The 22,108-nt window shown below is 37.1% G+C and overlaps 1 protein-coding gene across 1 annotated transcript; it reads right to left on the minus strand.

Moving 5' to 3' along the window:
• Positions 1-3,003: 3,003 nt before the first annotated feature.
• On the minus strand, positions 3,004-21,107 carry LOC126836401 (proclotting enzyme-like). Its single transcript, XM_050569750.1, has 8 exons — positions 19,996-21,107; positions 16,542-16,757; positions 6,701-6,777; positions 5,837-5,937; positions 5,522-5,621; positions 4,478-4,646; positions 4,025-4,182; positions 3,004-3,720 (listed from the first exon to the last, which is right to left on the minus strand). The coding sequence occupies exons 1-8, from the start codon at positions 20,582-20,584 to the stop codon at positions 3,562-3,564; spliced, it is 1,569 nt and encodes a 522-aa protein (XP_050425707.1). The 5' UTR covers positions 20,585-21,107; the 3' UTR covers positions 3,004-3,561.
• Positions 21,108-22,108: the final 1,001 nt, after the last annotated feature.

Consider the following 22,108-nt stretch of genomic DNA (forward strand, 5'->3'; position numbering starts at 1 on the left):
TTTTTTTGTTATGTAATTTAATTGTGGTGGTATTTTTTTTGATACATTTGGGTATGGTTAACCTTTGTATTAATTATGTTACAATATCTTAAAAAAATCCAACTATTTAATATTTTACTACTTTTACAAAATGATTAAACTAAATTTAATTTAACATTTATGACTATACAGTAATATATTGAGATTGCTTTACTATAATATAAGAATTGTTACTTCCTTGTTATTTTAAAAATTGTGATTGTGTAACATGATAATACTTTAAACAATTTTGATTCAATTTATAGTTTCTAGTTAGAAAAATTGTACTGGAGTGTGATAAAACCGTCTATCAGAAATGTTAAGTACAATTTGTGATTCAGAATCTTAGTTTTTGATCATGATTCCAAGTTAAAAACATTTTATAGCTAGAAAAAAACACTTAGTACAAAACTAGCTTAAAAGTCAAATGCAAACGACTCAACTCGAGACTACGTCTATTTAGGTTTCTTCTGCTAAAGAAAACTGCCATACAAATTAATACACTATAAAGATTTACCTCGGCTGCTATGTTATTATGCCATTGTTTTCTGGGGTTCTGGAAACCCATCAAACAAAATTCAAAGCTTTCAGAACATATGTCTGCACATAGTTGCAGGAGTCTCGTGGTATGTTAAGAATGCATCACTTCACTTTGGCTTAAACATAAAGCATCATCATCCCTAACGAATTGGTGACGGGATTAGCCATGAACTCATTGCCCAGGTAACTCACCCAAAAGCCTAAAAACATTTAATCGACTTGACTATTTAAGTTACAGAAATGGTAGCTGTGTTTATTCACATATTCTATATTTTTTTGTAAGCCAATTCGTGGGAGGCTTCGCACAACCCCTTAATCTAACATAACTGCACAGTTTTCAAATTACAATATTTATTCACAATATAATATATTTTATAAATACATAACATTTTGAAAAAAAAATCGATAAAATTGTTTTGTCTATCAACATAATTGTCTTGCAAAATTAAATAATATGTTATACTGGTATATACAAATAAAAATAGTTAAATTTGTAAGCACTTATTATAACAAATAGAAGTAAATATGACCGCATTACTTTTTAATAGTATTTTTTAACTTGGGTGTTTCAATGTGTATATAAGAACACTGTTATAGTAACGTGGATAAGCAACAGCTGTATAAGAAAAAAATTAAAAACAATAATAATGGTATATCCATTTTTGTTATGTACTGTGTAAACTAGGGGGCTGAAATCAGTTTCAATTTCTAAAGTATCTGGATAATCAGATTTTTATATTGACTAACTATCAGGATTTTCGGATTTAATCATATTTTTAATTCGGTTAAAAATAAAAAATAAATATGTATTTAAAATAATAATTTAATTATTTTATTGAGATAAAAATTTCAAAATTTGGATTCCTGAAATTGTACGTCAATTTTAAACAAATTATAGCATTAAAAAAAAATGCTAGTTTTAGGCTTAAACAGTAAACTAACGTGTGGGGTTCTCTTAAATATTGATTAAGCCATTATGATAGTGGCTTATAAAATGGCACTCCTTCGACATAAATGGAAAAGATAAGAAGTTTATAATAAAAAAGCATTACATTAAGATAAAACAAATTATTAAAAATTGAGCGGGTATTGTATTTACATAACTTGAGGTGACTCCCACTTGAGTAGTTTGAGTGGTTTGTCAACGTTTCAGAGTACTTGCAAATACTTGCGGAATACTTGAAGATGGAATGTGCAAGCATTTCGAAACGTGGCTGGCAGACCAGCCAAACAACTCAAGTGGGAGTAACCGCAACTTGTGCAAATATTTTAAGAATAAAAATAAAATAAAAAACATTGTACAACCCATCTACTTGAAAAAAGGCAAATTAAAAATTAAATTTAACATTTTCCAGATTACTTAAGACATATTTTTTTAATTAGGCCTTTATATTAAAAGATTATAATATCATTGATATAGAGGTACTTACTTATTTCTCAAGTGCACTTATTTACTAAGTCAACTGCTCTTTTTAAATGTCCTACTGCCAATAAACGAAACCGGTAACGTACAGTTGTAAATGTACACCTTATTTAAATAAGACCATACACTAAACAGTAAAATATAAACAGGTACACACTAGCACCCGGTACCACATACATATATCTTGCTATGTTCTTAAAATATACCTAATCAAAATATATAAACATTACTCTTAAATCATCTTAGTCTTAAAAATTACAAGTAGCACTGCAGGTTTTATACATTTGTATTAAATTAATGTGGGTATTTTAAAGATAAACAATGTACCTACCGCGTGTACGGTTACCATTTTTCATTAAGCAATAGCCTGCAACTTTGATTCAAAGAAAATAATCAGCGATAGCCCTGAAAATGGTTTGGTTTTTTTTTGTTCAATAAAAAATGCTTTAAAAAAAATCGTTTACATGAAAATTATCATTGACTACAACAATATAACAATGACTCGATGAATGCGCTTTGCCACTCACGTCGGTGTAGCACAATTGCCTATGCGGAACGCCGTTTGATATATTTTGGATTTTATTATAAAGCTGTGTGCTCCGTTAGGTCAAAGTTTAACCGTTAAACTGTTGCGCCATCTAGTGTTTGGTATGATGTTCCTATTCCGAATGGAGTGCCAGAGTTAAACGTTAGGCTGTATTAGTATTTGTGTATTGTACCCGATGTATTAAATTATAAATTCTTGAAGCTAACGATCACATTGATTACAATAGTAAACAACAATTATGGTCTACTAGCTTTAGAGCGCATTATCCGACTGGAAACGCTGTCATACACCCAATTTGTTGTATTAAATGTGATAAATTAAGTGCAAAAGAAATAATAGCCTAGGAAAATCATTAAGACTAAGTAAAGTTCTTAAACAGCGTGTCTCTGTCCTTGCATCTATAATATTCAAAGGAGTTGTGATCTTGACAGCAGTTGCCATTCTGCAGTCAGTAAAGCCAAAAACAAGTCTAATATTATGGTTTTTAAAATATATTATATAATTTTTTTGTTTTGATTAAATACAACAATATTGCGGTCGGTGCGCGGACTATAAATATTTATAAATATTATAATATTAAGGAAAGAGATGTAGAAAAAAAAAATGTAAAAAACATATTCACAATAGAGAAGTAAATTAAAATATCTAGTGCACGTTTGTTTGGTCAACATCGGTAAGTGTCCGACAGTAAAAATAATTATAATAATACAAATAATTATAAAAATAAAAAATAAAAATATTTGAAAAATATGTAATAAATATTATAATAAATACAAGCGCGAAACTAATGGTAGACGTGTTTTGTACACTATCATCTCGTTTCACCGACGTTTGTCAAGTCAAGGTACAACGGTTAACACTTTCGTGTCGATAGGCTTTAACAACGCTCTTCGGTGAAACTAGATTTATGTATATACATAATTTATATTATATAACAATAATATTACTGATCGTCGTTTTGCTGGAAATGTCGAAACTCGGCTGAAAGTTGCTCGGATTGAGGTGAGGTGGGTTACTTGGCCGGCATCTCTCCTCAGGCGTCCAACACTTTGTCGATCCACGGCACAAATTTCTGAATGTTGGTGTACACGCCCGGCAAGTGTTCACGACCGCAGCCGATGCCCCAAGACACGAGTCCTATCAGAGTCCTCCGGCCGTCCAGTACAGTGGTAAGCGGACCTCCGGAATCGCCCTGCAAACAAGCAACAAGGTAACCCGTAAGTGTAATGCACCTTAAGGCAAACATGTATACACAACGCTTTTGGTCCGTAGGAACTAAGTTTGTCGGGCTCCCCGTGAGTGTAACAGTACATCTATTAGACGAGGAATATTAATTTGCAGAGAGAGAAAGAAATTTGTCACTGACGGTTAAGTGTCGAATAGGTACGTAGTGACGCTAAAGCGCTGCCTCTTGCCCGTCACTAGTCGATCGAAAAATGCTTGTATCGTTGTTTCCTACTGTTTCTTATTGGCATTTAATTTTCTAGAAGCTATACCTGGCAACTGTCGCGACCGCCCTCCTTGTATCCGGCGCACAGGAACACGTCGTGTATCTGTTCCCGTCTACCGGCCGCCCGGAACCACCTCTGGCAGCGTTCGTTCGGGATCACTTCCACCTGGACCTCTTGCAACACGGCCGGCACAGTGGATACACCTGCAATACAAACAACAAACCAGACGTTATTGAATGTGGCCGGACTCGTAGACACTGGCTTTGAGTTCACGGTCGCGTCAGGTCGATCGAACGGACCCGGATCACAGGTTACAGGTCGAAGAGCTAGCCAAAAAGGAGGGATAGACGTGGTAAGGGCTTGTAAGAGGATCGTAGGCTAGGAAATCGCTGTCTTAAGTTAGAAAGTTAAGTGTGGTGGTGTTTATTGTCCGTTCGATCGACCATGTAAGGGTGCACCCATGGACAGCCTTGCAAGGGAAGGGCGAGGGTCATTCACCGTGGCGGGTTCGGCCCCATCCGGCCACAGTGGCAGTCTTGCCGACCAACTTGGCGACGGGCGCGGGCAAACACACGGGCACGATATGCTGTTTGTATCCGACGTCGGCGTCTACCCGGACTAGCGCCAGGTCGTTGCGGAAGTCTTGCGGGCTATACTGCGGATGCACCTGTTCAAAACACAAACGTTGCAACTGGTTAGTAAGCACTGCAGTAAATTTTAAATAAAATTATCCGGAAAACGGTCTCTAAATAACCCACCGATACCCTCTAAGACCTGCCGCTGAAGTACAGCCTGCTTTTAATCCACTCCAGTTACTTTATAACTGGAGTAACCATAAATTTTTAACGGCCAAAACATATATATTTTACAAAAATAAAAACCTGATACAAATAAAATAAGTATGGTTTTAACTGCTAACCGTAGTTTAAGTAATAAAATATCTTCTATTCGATAAAAATTAATTGAATATAGTTGGGGTGGTTAGTAGGGTAACATCATATTTAAAGGTACCTAGAATTATCTTTTTTCTTCTTCGATTTATACAAATATAGCCTACTGGAGATGAACGAAAAAAGCCCCCCTGCCCTTGGTAAAGCATTACACAATGAGAGGTATTTTGTATGCAATTTATTGGAAAACGTACTATGTTATTTTTTAAACCGAGCCTATTAAAATAAAACATTAAAGAGACGTTGGCTTTGTCATAGTTAGCCGACTACTATTCAAAAGTATCATATCGTCCTCGTTCACGCAAAACACTCCAAAATTTGGGTTTTCGAGATACTTATGAAATAAAATGCACAATGCACAATTGTCTACCATATCATGCTATACTCACCCAAGTCCAATTATGTTTAAAACATTTTTGAAGAGTGATTTTAAATTGCAATTAAGTCCGTTATATAACATTTTACAATTTGTACATTTTTATACCCATTTTTGGACTTGGTGTATTTTGCGTGGACGGAGACGATATGTCTCACGTTCATGTACACTAGTCTCTATAGGTTTACCCCACTTTGATGGGAGAACCTTGCTTACCTCTTTCCTTTCTACACCGTACTCTTCGTGCGCCAACCGTTCCGCCGTATCCCGAACGTCCCATTCGCCCAGCCGTACGCGTAGGTTACTGTTGGCCGTGCTGCAAACCGGGTTAAGTATTGGTTAGCGTACAAATATATATTCAATTCAACATAACACAACCGGGTTTCGCCGAGTATTATCAAGCTCAACGACGGTGACGAACGTTTAGACGCTTAATAATGCCCTACAAAATCGCGGTGGGTGTGCAATGTGCACAGCTATTAATATTGTGTATACACATTACTGTCAACCCGGACTGACTAGTATACTCACGTGGCTACGCAGTGAGCCGCTGTCACCACCCACCGGTTGTTCAGCAAAGCTCCGCCGCAGGAGAGTTTTTTGGTCAGGAACCCGGATTTGATGATGGCGGCCTGTAACGATAACAACGACGTCGGGTCAACGAAATAATTTTCGCATAGCGATACAATTGACACGTTACAATAGTATGGATTTATAGGGTAGAGATAGTGAGATAGGGGGATAGGGGAGAGAAAGTCTAGTGATAGTCTAGAGTATGCGATATTGGTTTTTAATGAGTTTGGTAGACCAAATCGTAGGACCATCGACTTGAGGTTGAGTTGTGTGAGGTCTGACCGACTTTGAGGTTGTAGAGGATTAAGAAAGCGTAGTCCAAGTCTCACAATACATAATGTACACAGGGTGATACATTTAACGTAAAACACTCAATATCTTTCAAAAATAAATAATTGCAATTTTGTAGTTTTTCTTTTTGAAAAATCTTTGTTTTGTTATTTTACAATTATTTAAAACTTCTAAATATTTAGCTTTGTAGCATTTTCCATAGCTCTATCAACTCGTGAAATTTAAATTGTAATATCCGCCCGTTCTACATTTTAAACTTTAAAAATTACAATTAAAATTTGGTTATCGATCAGTAAAAATATTCAGCAAACTATTCTCAATATAAAAAGTTAATAAAGTATATGTTACAATTTAAGTTTCAAAAGTAGATAAAACTCTAGGAACTACCAATAAAAGATAAGATTTAAATATTGTTTTAGCTGTAATATAACATTGACTAAAATATCATAAAAAAGAAAAACTACAAAATTGTAATTGATCACTATGTATTATGTGATGGTATGGGATTTCGTCTAGGAAAGGCACACTTACCTGCCATGGATGAGCGCCAAATGTGGCGCCGTGCCCTCCGACTATTCGGTGACTGCGGGCGTAAAGCTCTCCACAACCTGAAACACATACACCATTCATATATATTTATTTATACATTAATACACACAGAGTGTCCATTCACTAAGATAAAATAACAATATTATAAATAATAATACTATGCAGAAGGTTCAAGGCGTGCGGTAGTGGTACATAGTGGCATTACTTTGTGCTGAGTGACCGTGTAGAAATCATACGCCTTACCTTAAAGCTTATAATATGCATAAGGTCTATAATCGAAAATGTTGTTTTTACCATAGGTATGGTGGTCGACATAGCACATGGGCACACGTGACATATGTCGTAAATGTGCACTACTGTAGTAATTTTTGTTCGTGCGATTGTGTGGCTTTAAAATACTTTATACCTCTTTCAGGTATACTTGACCACCACAAAGTTGCTTTAATATATAATATTTTTATAATCCACCGTTACATGGAACAAAGTATTTCTGTGGAGTAGGAGTATGGATTTATACATAGACAATAGAAATGCGTCAAATGCTCTCAGATTATGTTCTGAGTCATTTTTTAAACGTATTTACTGACATAGGATGGTCTGAGGATAATGAACTAGAGTTTCTAAAAGTGCAGTAATGGTGTTTTAGAGTATACTTAAGGTGTTTTTCGATATACTAAGGGTGCACTATAAGGATTGACACGTGTGGTATAATGTACAGAGCTGCTAGCTGTTGGTGCTGGTGACTTAGACACCTTTGGTGTGCACTTGCGGACGTTGGCCGTCGAGGTGTTCGCTCCTTACCGCGGAAACCGGCTGGAGGATGATGGACGAGCTGTTCACCGGCGGCGGCCGATGCGGTATCGTACTGGACGGAAGGCAGCGGTGGAGCAGGAGGTCTGTGCGTTGTCGTAGTCGAAGTGGTCGACGACAAGAAGAACGACGATTGAGGCAAGAGCTGAGGCCGGAACGTGTGCCATTGCTGCTGCTGCTGTTGCTGGTGTTGATGTTGTTGGGACTGCTGCTGCTGATGGTGGTGGTTTTGTTGGAAGTAGTATGGAGGACTTAGGCCGCCGCCGCTGTCGTAATGATGATAGGTGGAAGGCTGAGGTGATCCGAAAACGTCGACAATGTTATAGTTGATATCGACCGCCGAGTCGGAAGACGCAGTGCTGCCCATGATGGGCATTGACTGTTGTTGTTGTTGTTGATGCATTAAGGCCATATAGCCCGGATAGTACTGCTGGAGAAACTGCATGGCTGCAGCACATCAATAATACACAATGATGTATAATATAATGTACAGTTATGTTATCGAAAACTACGACCCAGTTTTTGTCCTCATTAAAGACCCCCACCCTCCTATCAATCTTCATATTTTCGAGGAATACTCAAAATATGATCCTGACATTTAGCTCGGCTCAATCAGTGCAAGAATTTACATTTTTCTATATCCAAGATACGGTGACTATAGGTATGGTATTTTAAAGTGAAGTACTTTTATCTACATCCGGTTTCTTATCAATAAAGAGTTGTATTAGTAGAGTTCATTTTTAAAATATATCTCATCATAATCTCATATTTGTTTTCGCTGCACACAAGATATGAAAATGGTGTTAGTTATATTTTTAAGTTTTTGTACCTAAGGATGTTTAAAGACTATACAATATATTATCAGCATATCATCACAGTATTACTATTTATATATTTTGTCAACGTTAATGTATAACACGTTACTAGTAGAGCCTAAAAACGTGGAGGTTTTATGATATAAACGTATCATTTAGAGTAAAAGGAAAATTGTAAGATACTGTTGTAATGTCTGCAACTATGGTGAAGTGAGCATAAGACATTGAACGATACAGACTCGTAAATCGAGGAAGTTCAAGTAAGTTTGAAACAAAATAACGAGACTGAACAAAAGCAAATACGGTTTGCAGTTAAAACATTAGCGTCATCCGCTTGATGATCTAATAAGAATTCGATGGTTAGAACAGTTGACATCTAGTAGTCAATGTAATGCGAATTGTTCAAAGTAAAACTAAACCCAGCCCGACCAAACTGACAACCCTAACCGAATCACAGCGGCTATTGGCTTCGGTTCAGTTGAATTTCCATCCTAAACCATTTATTATAATCCCCGGATGTCGATGTACACGGTGATCCTGTGTCGGTCGGTGACACGGAGCTTTTAGGTAAATCGTTTTTAAACGTCCACGAATCACGATTGAAGCTTATCACAGTCACGTGTAACGTTGGCGAAATTATTAGACAAAGCACAGTGCACGTATCGTATTGATCTATCGAATACGAATCCAATTACACGAGTCTGCACTAATCGTCTTAAGCCGGCGGGGAGGGTTCTTGAGAGCTGGATGTGTACACGGTTTTAGCACACGCGTTAAGCCGGTTGCATAGGTCTGTCACTGAAGACATTGGGACTTGCAAGAATCCCAGAAAATGTCGTTGACTCCGACCTTCGGGAAAACAGGAAACGAATAACAATAGGTACATCCGCTATCGATTATGACTACTTGTCAATAATCGTTGTCACTGCGAAACGGTTTGGATTCCCCTAGCTGGGAACGACCGACAATCTGACCGAATTTCGCAATAATAATATATCATTATTATTAACAACGCGGATGTCGCGTAGCGGATTACACAAGCGGTGCAAATAGATATTATCATAGCTAAGACGGCTTAACAATACTAATAATATTCTTCTTCGGTCAACGTATAGTATTATAGGTGTATTGTTTTATTGTGCCAGCCAGCAGGTACGCTGCTATTATTGTTATTATGCAAGCCGGTTATTCATAATGATTCATGTTGCATACTTATACAAGCAAGAGTTTTGCGCCGTTAAAGAAACGAGATGAATCATTGCCGCGGCCGACGACGACATGTACCTTTGCTAAGGTCTACTGGTATATAGGATAATTGGGTTTATATAATGTTTGTACAAACAGTGTGTAATAATAATACCAACTACTACTACTACTACTACTACGGTTATTGTTGTGGAAATTCCCTAGATACAAGGTAGGAGGTACGACGTGTCGCCGCAAACTCGGGCAAAACAAAACCCCGACCACTGTTCGAACGGTCATGAATCATAATTCTGTAGTTTGGGGGCGAATCCGGGTGTGTCGGCCGGCGCACAACAAATGAAACAGCCAAATAAAATACCATTAGAAATTATTATTACAATATCACAATAACTACAGCGACAACAATAATACTGCCATTGTAGTACCTAACGTGTAGCTGTTTTGTAGTTTTTTTTTTTTTTTTAATTTGTATTAACATGATTGCGTTGCATTGCGGTCGTCTCGTTTAAACGATGGAAATTTAACTCGGTTTGCACAAATGCACGATGACAGGCGAAAAGTCCAGTAAACCAGACGCGGGGGGAGCGGATTAGTAGGGTTGCTGCGTGACGTCCACTCGAGCGGGGCAAAATGAGAAAACGTCTGTTTGTTTTCACAGTTATATAATATATAATATACTCGTATGTCGCAGAAACACTACACCGGTGTAAGTGTCCACGAGGGTTTTTGTCAAGTCGTCGTGGCCCGACTCAAATATTAAACTACCGTCTACTATTTTGGACTTAACGCCTTTTTATTTTGACACTACAGTGAACATTATTTTGTTATTGAAATGACGAACCGATAAAAAATAAAAATCATATTTTTCAGATTGGTCTGGAATTATATATATAAATAAATAATAATCGTTGAAATCAGATATAGGTTGCGCATTTTGGATGAACGCATAGTAGACAATTGAACACTAATCATCAATCACTTAATTTTTAAGATTGCAGTTGTCTTGTAGGAAATAATTGGTTGTAATTTTAACGTTCATTTTAGATGTATTAGAAAAATTCGATAGTTACATTAATTTTTAAGTTTTTTGTCTGATGTACTACACTAATGTCACTACACACAATATGTTAAACTACACTCGTTTTGAGAGTATGATCATATTATTTTGTCGTTTGGCTGTGAACTAGCACTGTGTGTACACATCAGCTCTATATCAGATTTCCAGGCGGTTGACATTTCTTGTGCGCCGTTAACGAAGTGACGACGTTTTTTTAACAAAAATGACGTGAAGACATCATATTTTTACAACCCAAGTAGCGATTTACAAAAAAATAAAGAAACTAAACGTTCTGTACATAATATGAGCTCAGACTTGGGTTAAACTAGAAATATTCTACTTTAAGGTAGACATGCCTATTCTGGTTCTTGCATTCTCATTAGAATGTGGTATTTTTTTCTTCTAAATCTCTATGAAAATTGTCACTAGGCGTGACTATGCTTACATCAGTTGAACTAAAGTGCTATTAATTAAGATATTTTTTTTAATCGTTAATTTGTTTTTTAACATTAAAAGTTTACTAGTTTGGTAGTTTTCACTAACTAATTAACTGCCATAATGTTTGATTTAGTAACACAACATTTGTTTATGTTGTTTATGACCAGCACGACCTAAACCATTGCTAACTTTGAATTTTTTTAAATTATACATCTTCATTGCACTACGTTTTACCGTCAGTGTTTTTAGTCAATATTAATTTATTATTAATTATTTTTAACTAAAGTTTTGTAAATCGGTTTAATGAAATAACTAAATTGTCTCTTAGGTAAATTAAATTATAATCCGCTGATTTATTTTTTTCCAGTTATGTACCCAATTTTGATGGAACCCGTTATCCAATAATGGATATAATATGTGTAGGTGTGACTCGGGAACAGCGATGGTCTTACAGGGGCTGCAATTGCTTAAGCTGTTCTTCAGACTATCAACGAGTGTAGATCATATGGAAATCCGATGGGTTACAAGTCCTATCAGACAAATCGATCAAATCGTATCACCGACAACAACAGGACCCGTATTATAGCCGGCAGGTGTTGGTAAATTTAACAATAATGATATTGTGGCACGTTATTATTGCTGTAACCGGTTAGGTTGGACGAGGCGCCGAGTGAAGTGAATAATCTCGTGAAAGCGATTATCCATCTGCTATACCGTGACGACCTGTCAGCGGTTAACACCTTATTTTTTATGCTCCAGCGATTCAATCGAATCACTTAATTTAATGAACGGTTCGATGATAATTGAACGATAATTGAGCGAGTTCATCCAGTCAGGTTGTAATTGCCCGACGTTGTTACGGTTTAAGTCCATACAGTTGTATTAATTTCATTTTAGAACCATTAGAACGAATCTTCATTGACAAATAGAAACAACCATGATCGGAAGTAGCGCAGTCGGATTATAATAAGAGTGTACCTATACAAACGATTAGCATAACATTGAATGCAAAGCATAGTTGAAAAGGTATTTTTTTTTAAATGATGTGTTAATGAATATATTTTTTTTTGTCTGGACCTACGATTATTATGAAAATATTCTCATTTATTTCTATTTATAGACACCAAACAGTGACAACAAACAGCTATAAACAGACGATCAACCCTAATCTCATTCACTCTAATATTCAAAATATAACTATAAGTACATTTTAGCATTTGCAATGCTTTATCGATTTATGTATTTCTACCATATATAGCATCGAAACAGTTATTGAAAAGTGATTTTATCACTTTCAGTTATTATAATGTCTGCATATATAATAAACTCCCCTGTCCCAATATTCTCCGTCCCCATTATTTATTCATTTAATAATTTACTGACAGAGCCCAGGTATATATAGTAGTTCAATAATACATAATAAGACATAATTAATAATAATTCAAATAACAACAGTTTTTACAAGACAAAACAAAAAAAATATATATAAAGAAATGTAAAGGTGGTCAAAATAATGTTGTTGAAAAGCAAACGATAGATCCTCATTGGCGAGACGCATAAAGCGAACAAGAAGTGAGTTTTGGAGGAAACTGGAATGTAACATGAAAAGGGGTAAAATGTCTTGTCCGATGAGCAGGAACTCTAAAATTAATAATAGCTAACAAGGAAGAAGAGTCTGCCGAGCCGGAAAAAATGCCAGATAGGTATCTGCTGTTAATCATAAGCTTACATCAGCAAAGCTGGGCAGGTTTCACACGGAAAATAGGTGTATAGTCGTTGATTTTACAGATCTAACAGATCCATATTTAATAATTGATAGGACGGTCAATTGGAGGACACTGGATAAAGGGAACGGTACAGTCAACTGTGTGCCATGCAGCTTGACCCATTGCTTCTTATACGTTAAGTATGAGTAAAACCATAAAAGTAGATGGAACACAGCTTAAAAAGTGTCGGATAAATGAAATAGTAACCACAATGGTCCAACAATCACATAAGTCATAAGTCATAAGAAGATGCTTAAAAGGTCATCCGGACAAATCATCCGTGACACCGCAAAGCGTAGAAAATTCAATTAAGATGTTATCCAAAGTGAAATAAACATTATTAGGTAGAGCAAACTGTAGTTTCACCACACTAGATGATATATGTGGAGTACTGTAGGCAGTGAAAGTCGAGGAAAATGATTTGAGCACATGTTAGCGGCATCAGCTATATCATAGCTAGGTAAATCAATAAGAGTAACGGTTTTGGCTAAGAACTGGTCGATCGATTGTTACAGACAATTTTTTTAGAAGAACAAGGTTATGTTTGAAGTCGGCTTCAACTCATAGAAAACTTATACTTCTTGTGAGCAGTTTTTTCCATAAAGATTAAATCCTTATATACTTTAAAGTTGAATGTACTAACAGGGAAAACTAGAACTCCGAAACGTGGATTGGGGAACAAATGAACCCCATTATGCCCTAACCCTACTGTACTGGATTTTTTAAACTGAACTAAATTTGCGATTTTGTTATTAAAGTTAATATTGGATTTAACAAGGTATTAAGCAAAATACATGATTAAACATAATAAAGAGGATGATTAAACAATTCAATGGACTAAAAATACAAAGAATAATCAATGCAAAGCATAACAGTTTGGGTTTTTGCTCTTTTTAAACTTCTAAGATTTGGACTCTAAAGATCTGGATGAGTATTTAAAAGTCTATGCAATTTACTTTATGCCATTCTTTGGCTGAATTAGAGCAAATACAATTCAGTCTAATACTTGGTAATATGACACTAAGTCGCTTATCACCATTGTGTGAATAGTGTAATTAATTGACAATAAAATTACTATTTCATTCGTTATAAGTATGATAATTTCTTTTGGAAATCGTTCCGACATATAATTTGACATTGTCACATAACGTTACGACCCCGGCACAACGTTGATATACAACACAACCACAAGAGAGTGATACAGACGTTGGTAATGACCACAAAGATAAGCCTGAACTTTCAGTCATCACCAATCGCAGTAATGATTTGCTATTGATAAATAAAAACTAAAGTCCAACAATCCTTGTAATGCTTAACGTTGCCGAGAACCGTTTCAACCACCTTAGCATACCAAAACGCCAGAACACAGAAACATCAGGATAAAATATATTGATCTTTCCTTTATTTACTCGAGATTGTTTTAAATGCGCGAAAATTATAAATTTTAGACCACACAAGTTGAAAAAACCGACGAGTTTACACACTTTAATATGGAAGTTTGAATACCTTTTAGTTGACGTTTGATATTCAACGATTTTGAAATATTATAAACGACTTAAATAATGACTTTTCGGAAAATATAAGAAGCATTTAACATTAGAGAACGATGAATGTGACTCGGTAAAGAGAATATTGCACAATAACATAATAATATTATAAATCGAGTTTACTTAAGCACAAATTGAATTACATTTTTTTACTTCAAATCTTTTTAAGGTAAGCATTTAATATTTCTGCATTTAAACGATTTGCTTAGGTGGTTCAAAAACAGTGTAGTTGTCAACTTTGAAACAGAAAAACGACATTGTGTTGAGCCGGTGTAAGCTCTGATTTTAATTTTGTTTCTTTACAAAATAATTAAACAAGTTTTAAACGAACGTTTTAATAACTAAATGTTTTTAAACAGTCCTACCCTGGTCCATACGGACTTGGTAAGGACGTTTAATATATGTTGAATTATTATGAACGCGCATACATTATACGTAAAAGGGTCGGAGTGTAAGGTTCATAAGGTTTGGTTTTTAGCATACCATTTCCATATTTATAATATTTTAAACGTCAAGGGACTTCCTCATCTCTGTGTAGTGCGAACATTTTCTGTTTGAGATAATAACAGTACACATTGTTATTTAAAAATATATACGATTATCACATACAAAGAATGACAGTTAAAAAAAGGTTTCTGAGAACTCTTTTATTGGATTGTTTTTAGATTTACATTTTATTTTCAACTATATAAAATAAAAATCAAGTATCTGTACAACATTAACAAGTGTTGACTTACTCAATATAGATTAAGTTAATAGGGTAATGAGCAAAACTTTATAAAAAGTAAAGACTAAGTGAATTACTGAAAAATCTGACGAATTTAAAATTTGTATTTTCAACACATTTTTCAATGGCAAACACTTTGCAAAAAAATTGCACTTAAAATTAAATTTCCTATGATTTTATTGAAAAATAGCCATTTTTTAATTTAGACTTATAATTTTTGTAGGTATATAATATTTGCTGTACGCTACAATTGTTCAGTTCCTTAAAAAAGTGTATTTGCTGAGGCCCCTTTTGTAAAAAGTGAATTATTGTATGTGATGGGAATAAAATTGGATTTATCTTTGCAATGTTAATCCATAAAATATATAAAAAAACAATGTTTGCTACAGCCTTCGTGGAAAATTTTCATCGACATTTGTTACTATAAAATTATAAGTATATCAAGGTATACGTTTTCCCCTAATAGAACAAATAAGATTCGAATAACATGATCTTTTCTGTTTTTTTTCCACTTAACTATTTCCATTGGATATTTTTTCCACGTACTACGTTTCGATTTTCATCCTCGTTTGCCGCACTTGCACCGTGTCATGTGCGGTAAAAATAATAGCAACTTATATACTGCCTTATATAAAATAGCATCTTATATACCGAGTCATATAAAAATATAATATTGTGGTTAACCTAGCCGGTATATTCTGCCTCGCCGTTTTCCTAGAGCTTTTAGGCAACGGCGGCCCTTGTGTGCAAAAGGTCAAAATAATATCATATATAATATGCATTAACGTGACACCACTTGGGCAAAATAATAATAATAATAATAATAATATATGAAACGGGGCCGCGTCCGTTCCACTTGTGAGCTTGTTACGGACGCAGGCCCCTTCAAAAGTATTTTTGGGGGACAATATTATAATATATTATATTATATATTGTGTTGTACACCGTATGTGCGCTGTCAACGCTCTGATTGTCGCAGAACAATCATAATTGTTATGTTATTATAATTAAAAGTTGTAATTACTGTGAACGCGTACAATGTATAGTAATAATATGTTATTGTATGCCGGCGCGACGCGCGTAGACCTGTTATCCTGTATTATATTGTGTATATAGGTAATAGCGTTTTGGGTAATGTGAGCAATAGCCGAGCGACCCTGCTATTTTTCGTTACATTTCAGAACAGTGCCCTGCGGTAATATTAATAAGAACTTTCGACAACCTGGGGGAAGGCAGAACTTTAAATCTCTATTATTAGCTTTTGTACTTGAAAAGTCTAAGTTGTATCCAATATATCTCCAAAATGCATACACAAGATGTTGGGACATACTATAGCTGTTGTTGATTGGCTTAGTACAAGTGTTGTTCACCGTGTACTTGAGTAATGTATAGGTCTACGCGCGTGAACAACGCAGACGAAAGTCTTAAATGGTTTTTTTCTTTGGGTATGGACTTACTTGCGTTCTCCACGGAATTGGCGGCCGCCGTGGGCGTGGACACGGACGTGGACGACGAACCGGCAGTGGACGACGAGGACGCCGACCTGGGCACGCAGCACGACCACAGCATGCCGCCGCCGCAAAGGTCCAGCGGCCGTCCTCCGTCCAGCACACAAGCCAAGCTAAGACCGCAGTCGTGTCTCCGGCCTTGATGCCAGCATGTTTGTGGTATCACTGTGGACAGGCAAACAAAACAAATACCGTTAAAACAATTGAAAACCCTCAAATGGCAAAAGTCTAAATGAAAATGTAAAAGCTGCATTTATTAAAAAAAAAAAAAACATTTAGATGTGATAATTGATTTAATCTCTAGACATAAAAGTCAACAATATATCATAGAAATGTCAAGATAACGTTGAGAGTGATAGACCAAAATTATACTTGGAAATAGTTATATAAGAATCGCTCCGGTTTTCCACGAATTTTGGCTTAGGATGTTCATTTCATCCTTACTAGATTATGTCCTCGCTCTTTAAATTATGACTGATTTATTCAAATGTTAAAAATTTAGGTTATCAAATTGTATAAAAAGGCTTAAAATTATCAGCTCTTAAAAATGGATTTTCAGTCAATGTCAATTATTGTGATTTGTGGTCCTATATTAGACACGTATCGAAACCGTCGGAGAAGTAAATGAACGGTGGGGAGTTCTCGGATCGTTTGATATCCCAGTTGGTGATAGTGACATTTGTAATCGCTTGATCGAGGAGGCTCTAAATCAAATTTAATTAAACGATTTTTTTTCTTTGTCCGTTGAGGCCGTCTTAGCTATAGCAGCGTCTCTAAAACGACACTTTCTTTCCTTTTATACCTCGAGCCTTCGACAACGGCCACATCGGAGGGAACGTTTTTTGAAGTTGGTTGATACGGTACAGATGTTTTTTAATTTTTTATTATATACACAATACATAATACATATTCTTGCGTGTACCTAATTACTATTTAAATATATATATATACCAGAAACAGCTGAGAGTATAAAAAAAAAGTACAATACACACAAAAATTATAATAAACGGACATACGGATTAAGCTAGTCGGTGCGGTTTGGCGACAGTGTTACGAGACCTGTACGGAAAGCGATATTATACAATATGAAAGCGCTCGTTTATACCGATAATAGTAATATTACACTTATTTTCTTCACTTTCTAAAACACACACACACACTCGAGTGTATCTGCACGGCATAACGGACGTTTGTCAATAACAAAAATTATATATATTATTAAGAAACCGTTTTCGATCGGACCAGACCAATACAAATTATCATAAACAACTTTCAGATGTACTTGGTGGAACCGCGAGGAGCCGCTCGTTAACACTTTCGTTCTATCCAATATATATGTATAATATATGTGTGAAATATAAAGCAAAGCGGAGTTACTATAATTTAGAAACTCGTCAAGTTATTAGTTACCTATGTACTTACAAAAAAAAAATGGAGTTGAGCAAATTAGAAGTCACTTATAAGTTATAACACTACTGTCTTATCAAAATTCAGTAACTCGTTACTCACAAAGAAAAAAAATAAGTGGCAATAGTAAAGCTAGAAAATCATAAGCAAATAAATAATCCGCGTGAAAGTGAAATTATTGACCTAATCAAAATTATGTGTAAAATCTGAATCGTTTGGCTAATGAATTATTGAGTCGCTTAAAATTAAAAAAAAATGTTTTCTAAAATATGGTAGTAACTCCTGTCACTTTGCATTTTGCAGTGAAGAAAGAATTGCAATGTAAACAACATAATAAGAGGTATGAAATATAAAAAAACATTTAATATTTATGTGGAATTTCAAACACATTTATTGAAATCAAATGTAGGTAACGGAATGAAAATAAATTAAAAAATGTCTGTATGATTGTTGGAAATAATAATTTTATGTCAATGGCATGTATTGCTTGTTTGTGATTTCAGGCTTTTATGTACAATAAAAGTAGCAGTAGTCTTTTGTTTGCCTAAAGTAAACACGGCGAAGGTCTACATTTTGCATTAAGAGACTTCTTATTCGAGGTAATAAAATGGTTAAAGTAAAAGCGGTAACTTTTTTTTTTATGTAGAAAACTACAAGATTTTACGGCATAATTATTTTTTTCTTAAAAAAAAAAAATCTAAAGAACCCTTAATGCACCTTTGCAGTCAGTACGTTTTATATTCATATTTAACATTATGTGTTATAAGCTATAACGTTATGTGTACAAAAATCTTGCTCGATGTTTACAAGATATTGGTTTTAATAAAATGTTTCAGATATTATTTCGGCGAAAGACGTTATGCTTGGTACTGTTATGTAGATTCAAAGTAATCGAGCAGTATTTGTATAAGTCGCGATGGCATTTATTATTCATTTAATTTAAGTATCTGTCCCCTTTTCTGCGGTTGGCCGTTCAATGTTATTTTGTTATTAATACAAACAAACCGAGAGGTCGCTTTCGCTTGGAATAATAAAAATAATGAACATAATAGTGATAATAAAAGTCGTTTTTGTATTTTTTTCCCATTCCGTTTTACTTGTGGCCTATATATATGTAAAAAAAAAAACAAAATCATCGCTTCTCTTCGGTCCACATACTACGCCCTAACAAAAGCATACACATACACACACACACACACGACGCTCTGATAACTTAGCACTTGTGTTCCAAAAAATTAATTTGAATTACATGAATGAATTATAATAGTTTAATATTGTCGTCTGCCCGCCAACCGTAAAGACAATATTGTCCGTTGATGGGAAATCTCGCGGAACCGAGACGACCATCGACATGAAGACGGCGGCGGCAGCGGAGGCGGCGGACAAAGGTGGAGGAGGCGGCGGCGGCAAAGGAGTAGTTTCTCTTTCACCGGCGGCGGCCGTGGAGGAATGCGGCGGCCGTGAAACGAGCAGGTGCGGCGGCGGCTGCGGCAGTGAAAGAAAGTGAAAACCGGTGCACGGCCGCTTTCGTATACTATGTATTATTGTTATCTATGAATAATAATAATAATAATACACGCTGACTTTGAAAAAAAAAATATATATAATATTATATTTTACTTTATAATTAACGATGACGACGACCGATCAGGAATCACGGTAAAATATTTTATTCACGTATAACATCAGATATATACGTATACGTATACGTATAAACGATTATAACGCGATCCCGGAAAATGGAAAAATACACACGACCGTCTTAACCAGGAATTCCGCTAGCGATTCGACGCGCGCGTTATAACCGCTTCGTTTTACTCGTTGTTCTTCTTCTTCCTACGGATTCCTTTTATTTATATTATCTACTTTGTTTGTATATATAGTTATATTATATATTATAAAAAAAATAATAAAAATAAAAAAACGATTATAACCCGGCGGATATTACACGGTCCCGGCGGATGTTACGCTACCCATTAGATAACTCAAAACGTACTTTTTCCGAGCATGTCCATTAATTCGGTCTGGAAACCTTTGCCGCCGGCGTGCTTGACGGCCGTCAGCGAGCTGTTGAGCCCGATCGGCAATTTGTGCTGTTGCTGTTGGACGAGCGCCTCGGCCAGCATGGCCGCTTCGGCGGGCGATGACGCTGCGGCCGTGACGCCGGCGGTCGTCTTGGTGGACGACACGTACGGCAACCGGTTTGCCGAATTCCACGACGAGGACGAGGACGACGAGGCCGCCTGATCGCTATCCACGGCGGAAGAGGACGACCCGTCGCCGCGGTTGTGCACTACCTGAACGCGGACGTCGGACACGGACGCCGCGGCCGTGGTGGCCGCTGGCCAACTGTCCGAATCCCGGCGGTCGTCGTCCACGTCGTAGTGCTGCTGCTGTAGTCGGTGTACCGAGGACGCGGTACCGCTGCCAGAGCTCCATCCACCGCGGCGTCTGCTGTCGGCTATGATCCACCCGGTGGTGCCGCCCTGGTGCCTGTGGTACGCTGCCGACGATTCGTCCGCCAAGGCCGTCGGCCACAACGCCGCGGTCATCAACATCACGGCGGCTGCGGCATAACGCATCATATTATCGTTATCGGTTCAGTAGTGGCCGGGCCGCACCGGTGGCATTGAGACAGACGATAACCTTACACGATGTCCACGCCGTTGCGCAATACACATCCGCTTTCTTCGATCACTGTCTTAAGCAGTTTACCTTGCCGCGACTTTCTACGTCGTTCGTTTGTTTGTATATAGTAGAAATAAAAAAAATGTATAATAATAATACGATCACTTTCACTGGAGGTCGCCGGTATGAACCTTACATGCCATTTTATTCGGCACCTTCAATGACGATGGAAAACGCGAAAAATATTATAATTTTTGGTCGGATTTTTTCGATAATCGTGTCGCGTCGTCACCCGTCGTCGTATATGGTAGATCCGGGTCTATTGTTCGAATACAATAATAATAAATAATAATAATGAATAAAATAATAATAATAACTATGATGATAATAATAGAGTTTTGAGTCTCTCGCGATAGACTCGCACACAATGAGAGAAAGATGGGAAGAAAGCGGTGGCGACGGTGGCGAACAAAAGACTACTGGCCGCCACCTCGGAGAAGAGTAACCGCTGCCGCCGCCGCCGCCGTTGCTGTCCGGGAGAAAGTTCTAATGCGGCGTCGGCGGCCAGCTCCCCACCGATATCGTTACTATTATTAGACCGTCGACCGTCAAAATTAATACATCAAAGGAGGGTTTAAATAATATTTAAAAAAAAACATAAGCTTCAGGTTTTTACGTAACGCCCACAACGCGGTATCAATATTAATCGTGCTATATTATTATCAGCGTAAATCATTTATCATTAAACTAACAATCAATAAGTATACTCACGAAATTGATCGAAGAACCGGGCGGATCCGTTGGCCGTGCTGTTTTGCTGCGGCACGTCGGATGCCGTTGTCCACAGTGTCCGCGCGGACACCGAGAGCACCGCGGCCGCGGCCAGGGCCAGTGCGGCCGCCCCCATCGATGTCCGCGACAGCGGCGGTGTCTTGTCAAAGGCGGCGGTGGGCCGTCGGGATGCGCCGGGATGACATACCGTTGCGGCGGCGATGCTGGGGAAAATTGAAAACCAAAAAAACCGACACTAGTACAACGTAAAACGCACACACCTAAAACCGACCACCGACGAGTGTATGTTGTTGTTGTTGTTGTTGTTGTTTTTTATTGCTTAGAAAAAACTCAAAAAAACAAGATCTACTGCTCCGGGCTAGGTGCGTACGCGACAGAACGCGCCCCGGGTCGATACTGGACGGCGATGGCGAGCGAGACAACCGGTTAACGGCCTGGACGGGCGGCGAAAGTGGGCGGCAACGGGAGAAAATGCACCCGACGCCGTGGCCGCCGTCACCACCCGGCCGGTTTCGGCACCGAAACCGAAGGCGCCACATCCGAGTTCTTTATGCGCTCACAATAAAGCCCATAAACAATATAAGTGTGTAGACATCATCAGATGCACATACAGTATGCCCCACAATGCTAAATATGCGCCCATTGCTCACGTGCCATCGTCAAAGTCAAGTCCGGATTTAACAACAATT

The sequence above is a fragment of the Adelges cooleyi genome, unplaced genomic scaffold (genome assembly GCF_023614345.1).
Source record: "Adelges cooleyi isolate 19-005CV unplaced genomic scaffold, UGA_ACOO_1.1 ACOO_flye_CR_arks_rails_tigmint_CR_PRNA_247, whole genome shotgun sequence".
Taxonomy (NCBI): Eukaryota; Metazoa; Arthropoda; class Insecta; order Hemiptera; family Adelgidae; genus Adelges; species Adelges cooleyi.

Coding starts and splice junctions, on each gene's coding strand:
- LOC126836401 (XM_050569750.1), bottom strand. CDS start 20,584: ATGATGCGTTATGCCGCAGCCGCCGTGATGTTGATGACCGCGGCGTTG. Junction 16,758..19,995: donor AATGGACATGCTCGGAAAAA/GTACGTTTTGAG, acceptor GCCTGTCCACAG/TGATACCACAAACATGCTGG. Junction 4,647..5,521: donor ACGGTGTAGAAAGGAAAGAG/GTAAGCAAGGTT, acceptor TGTTTTGAACAG/GTGCATCCGCAGTATAGCCC.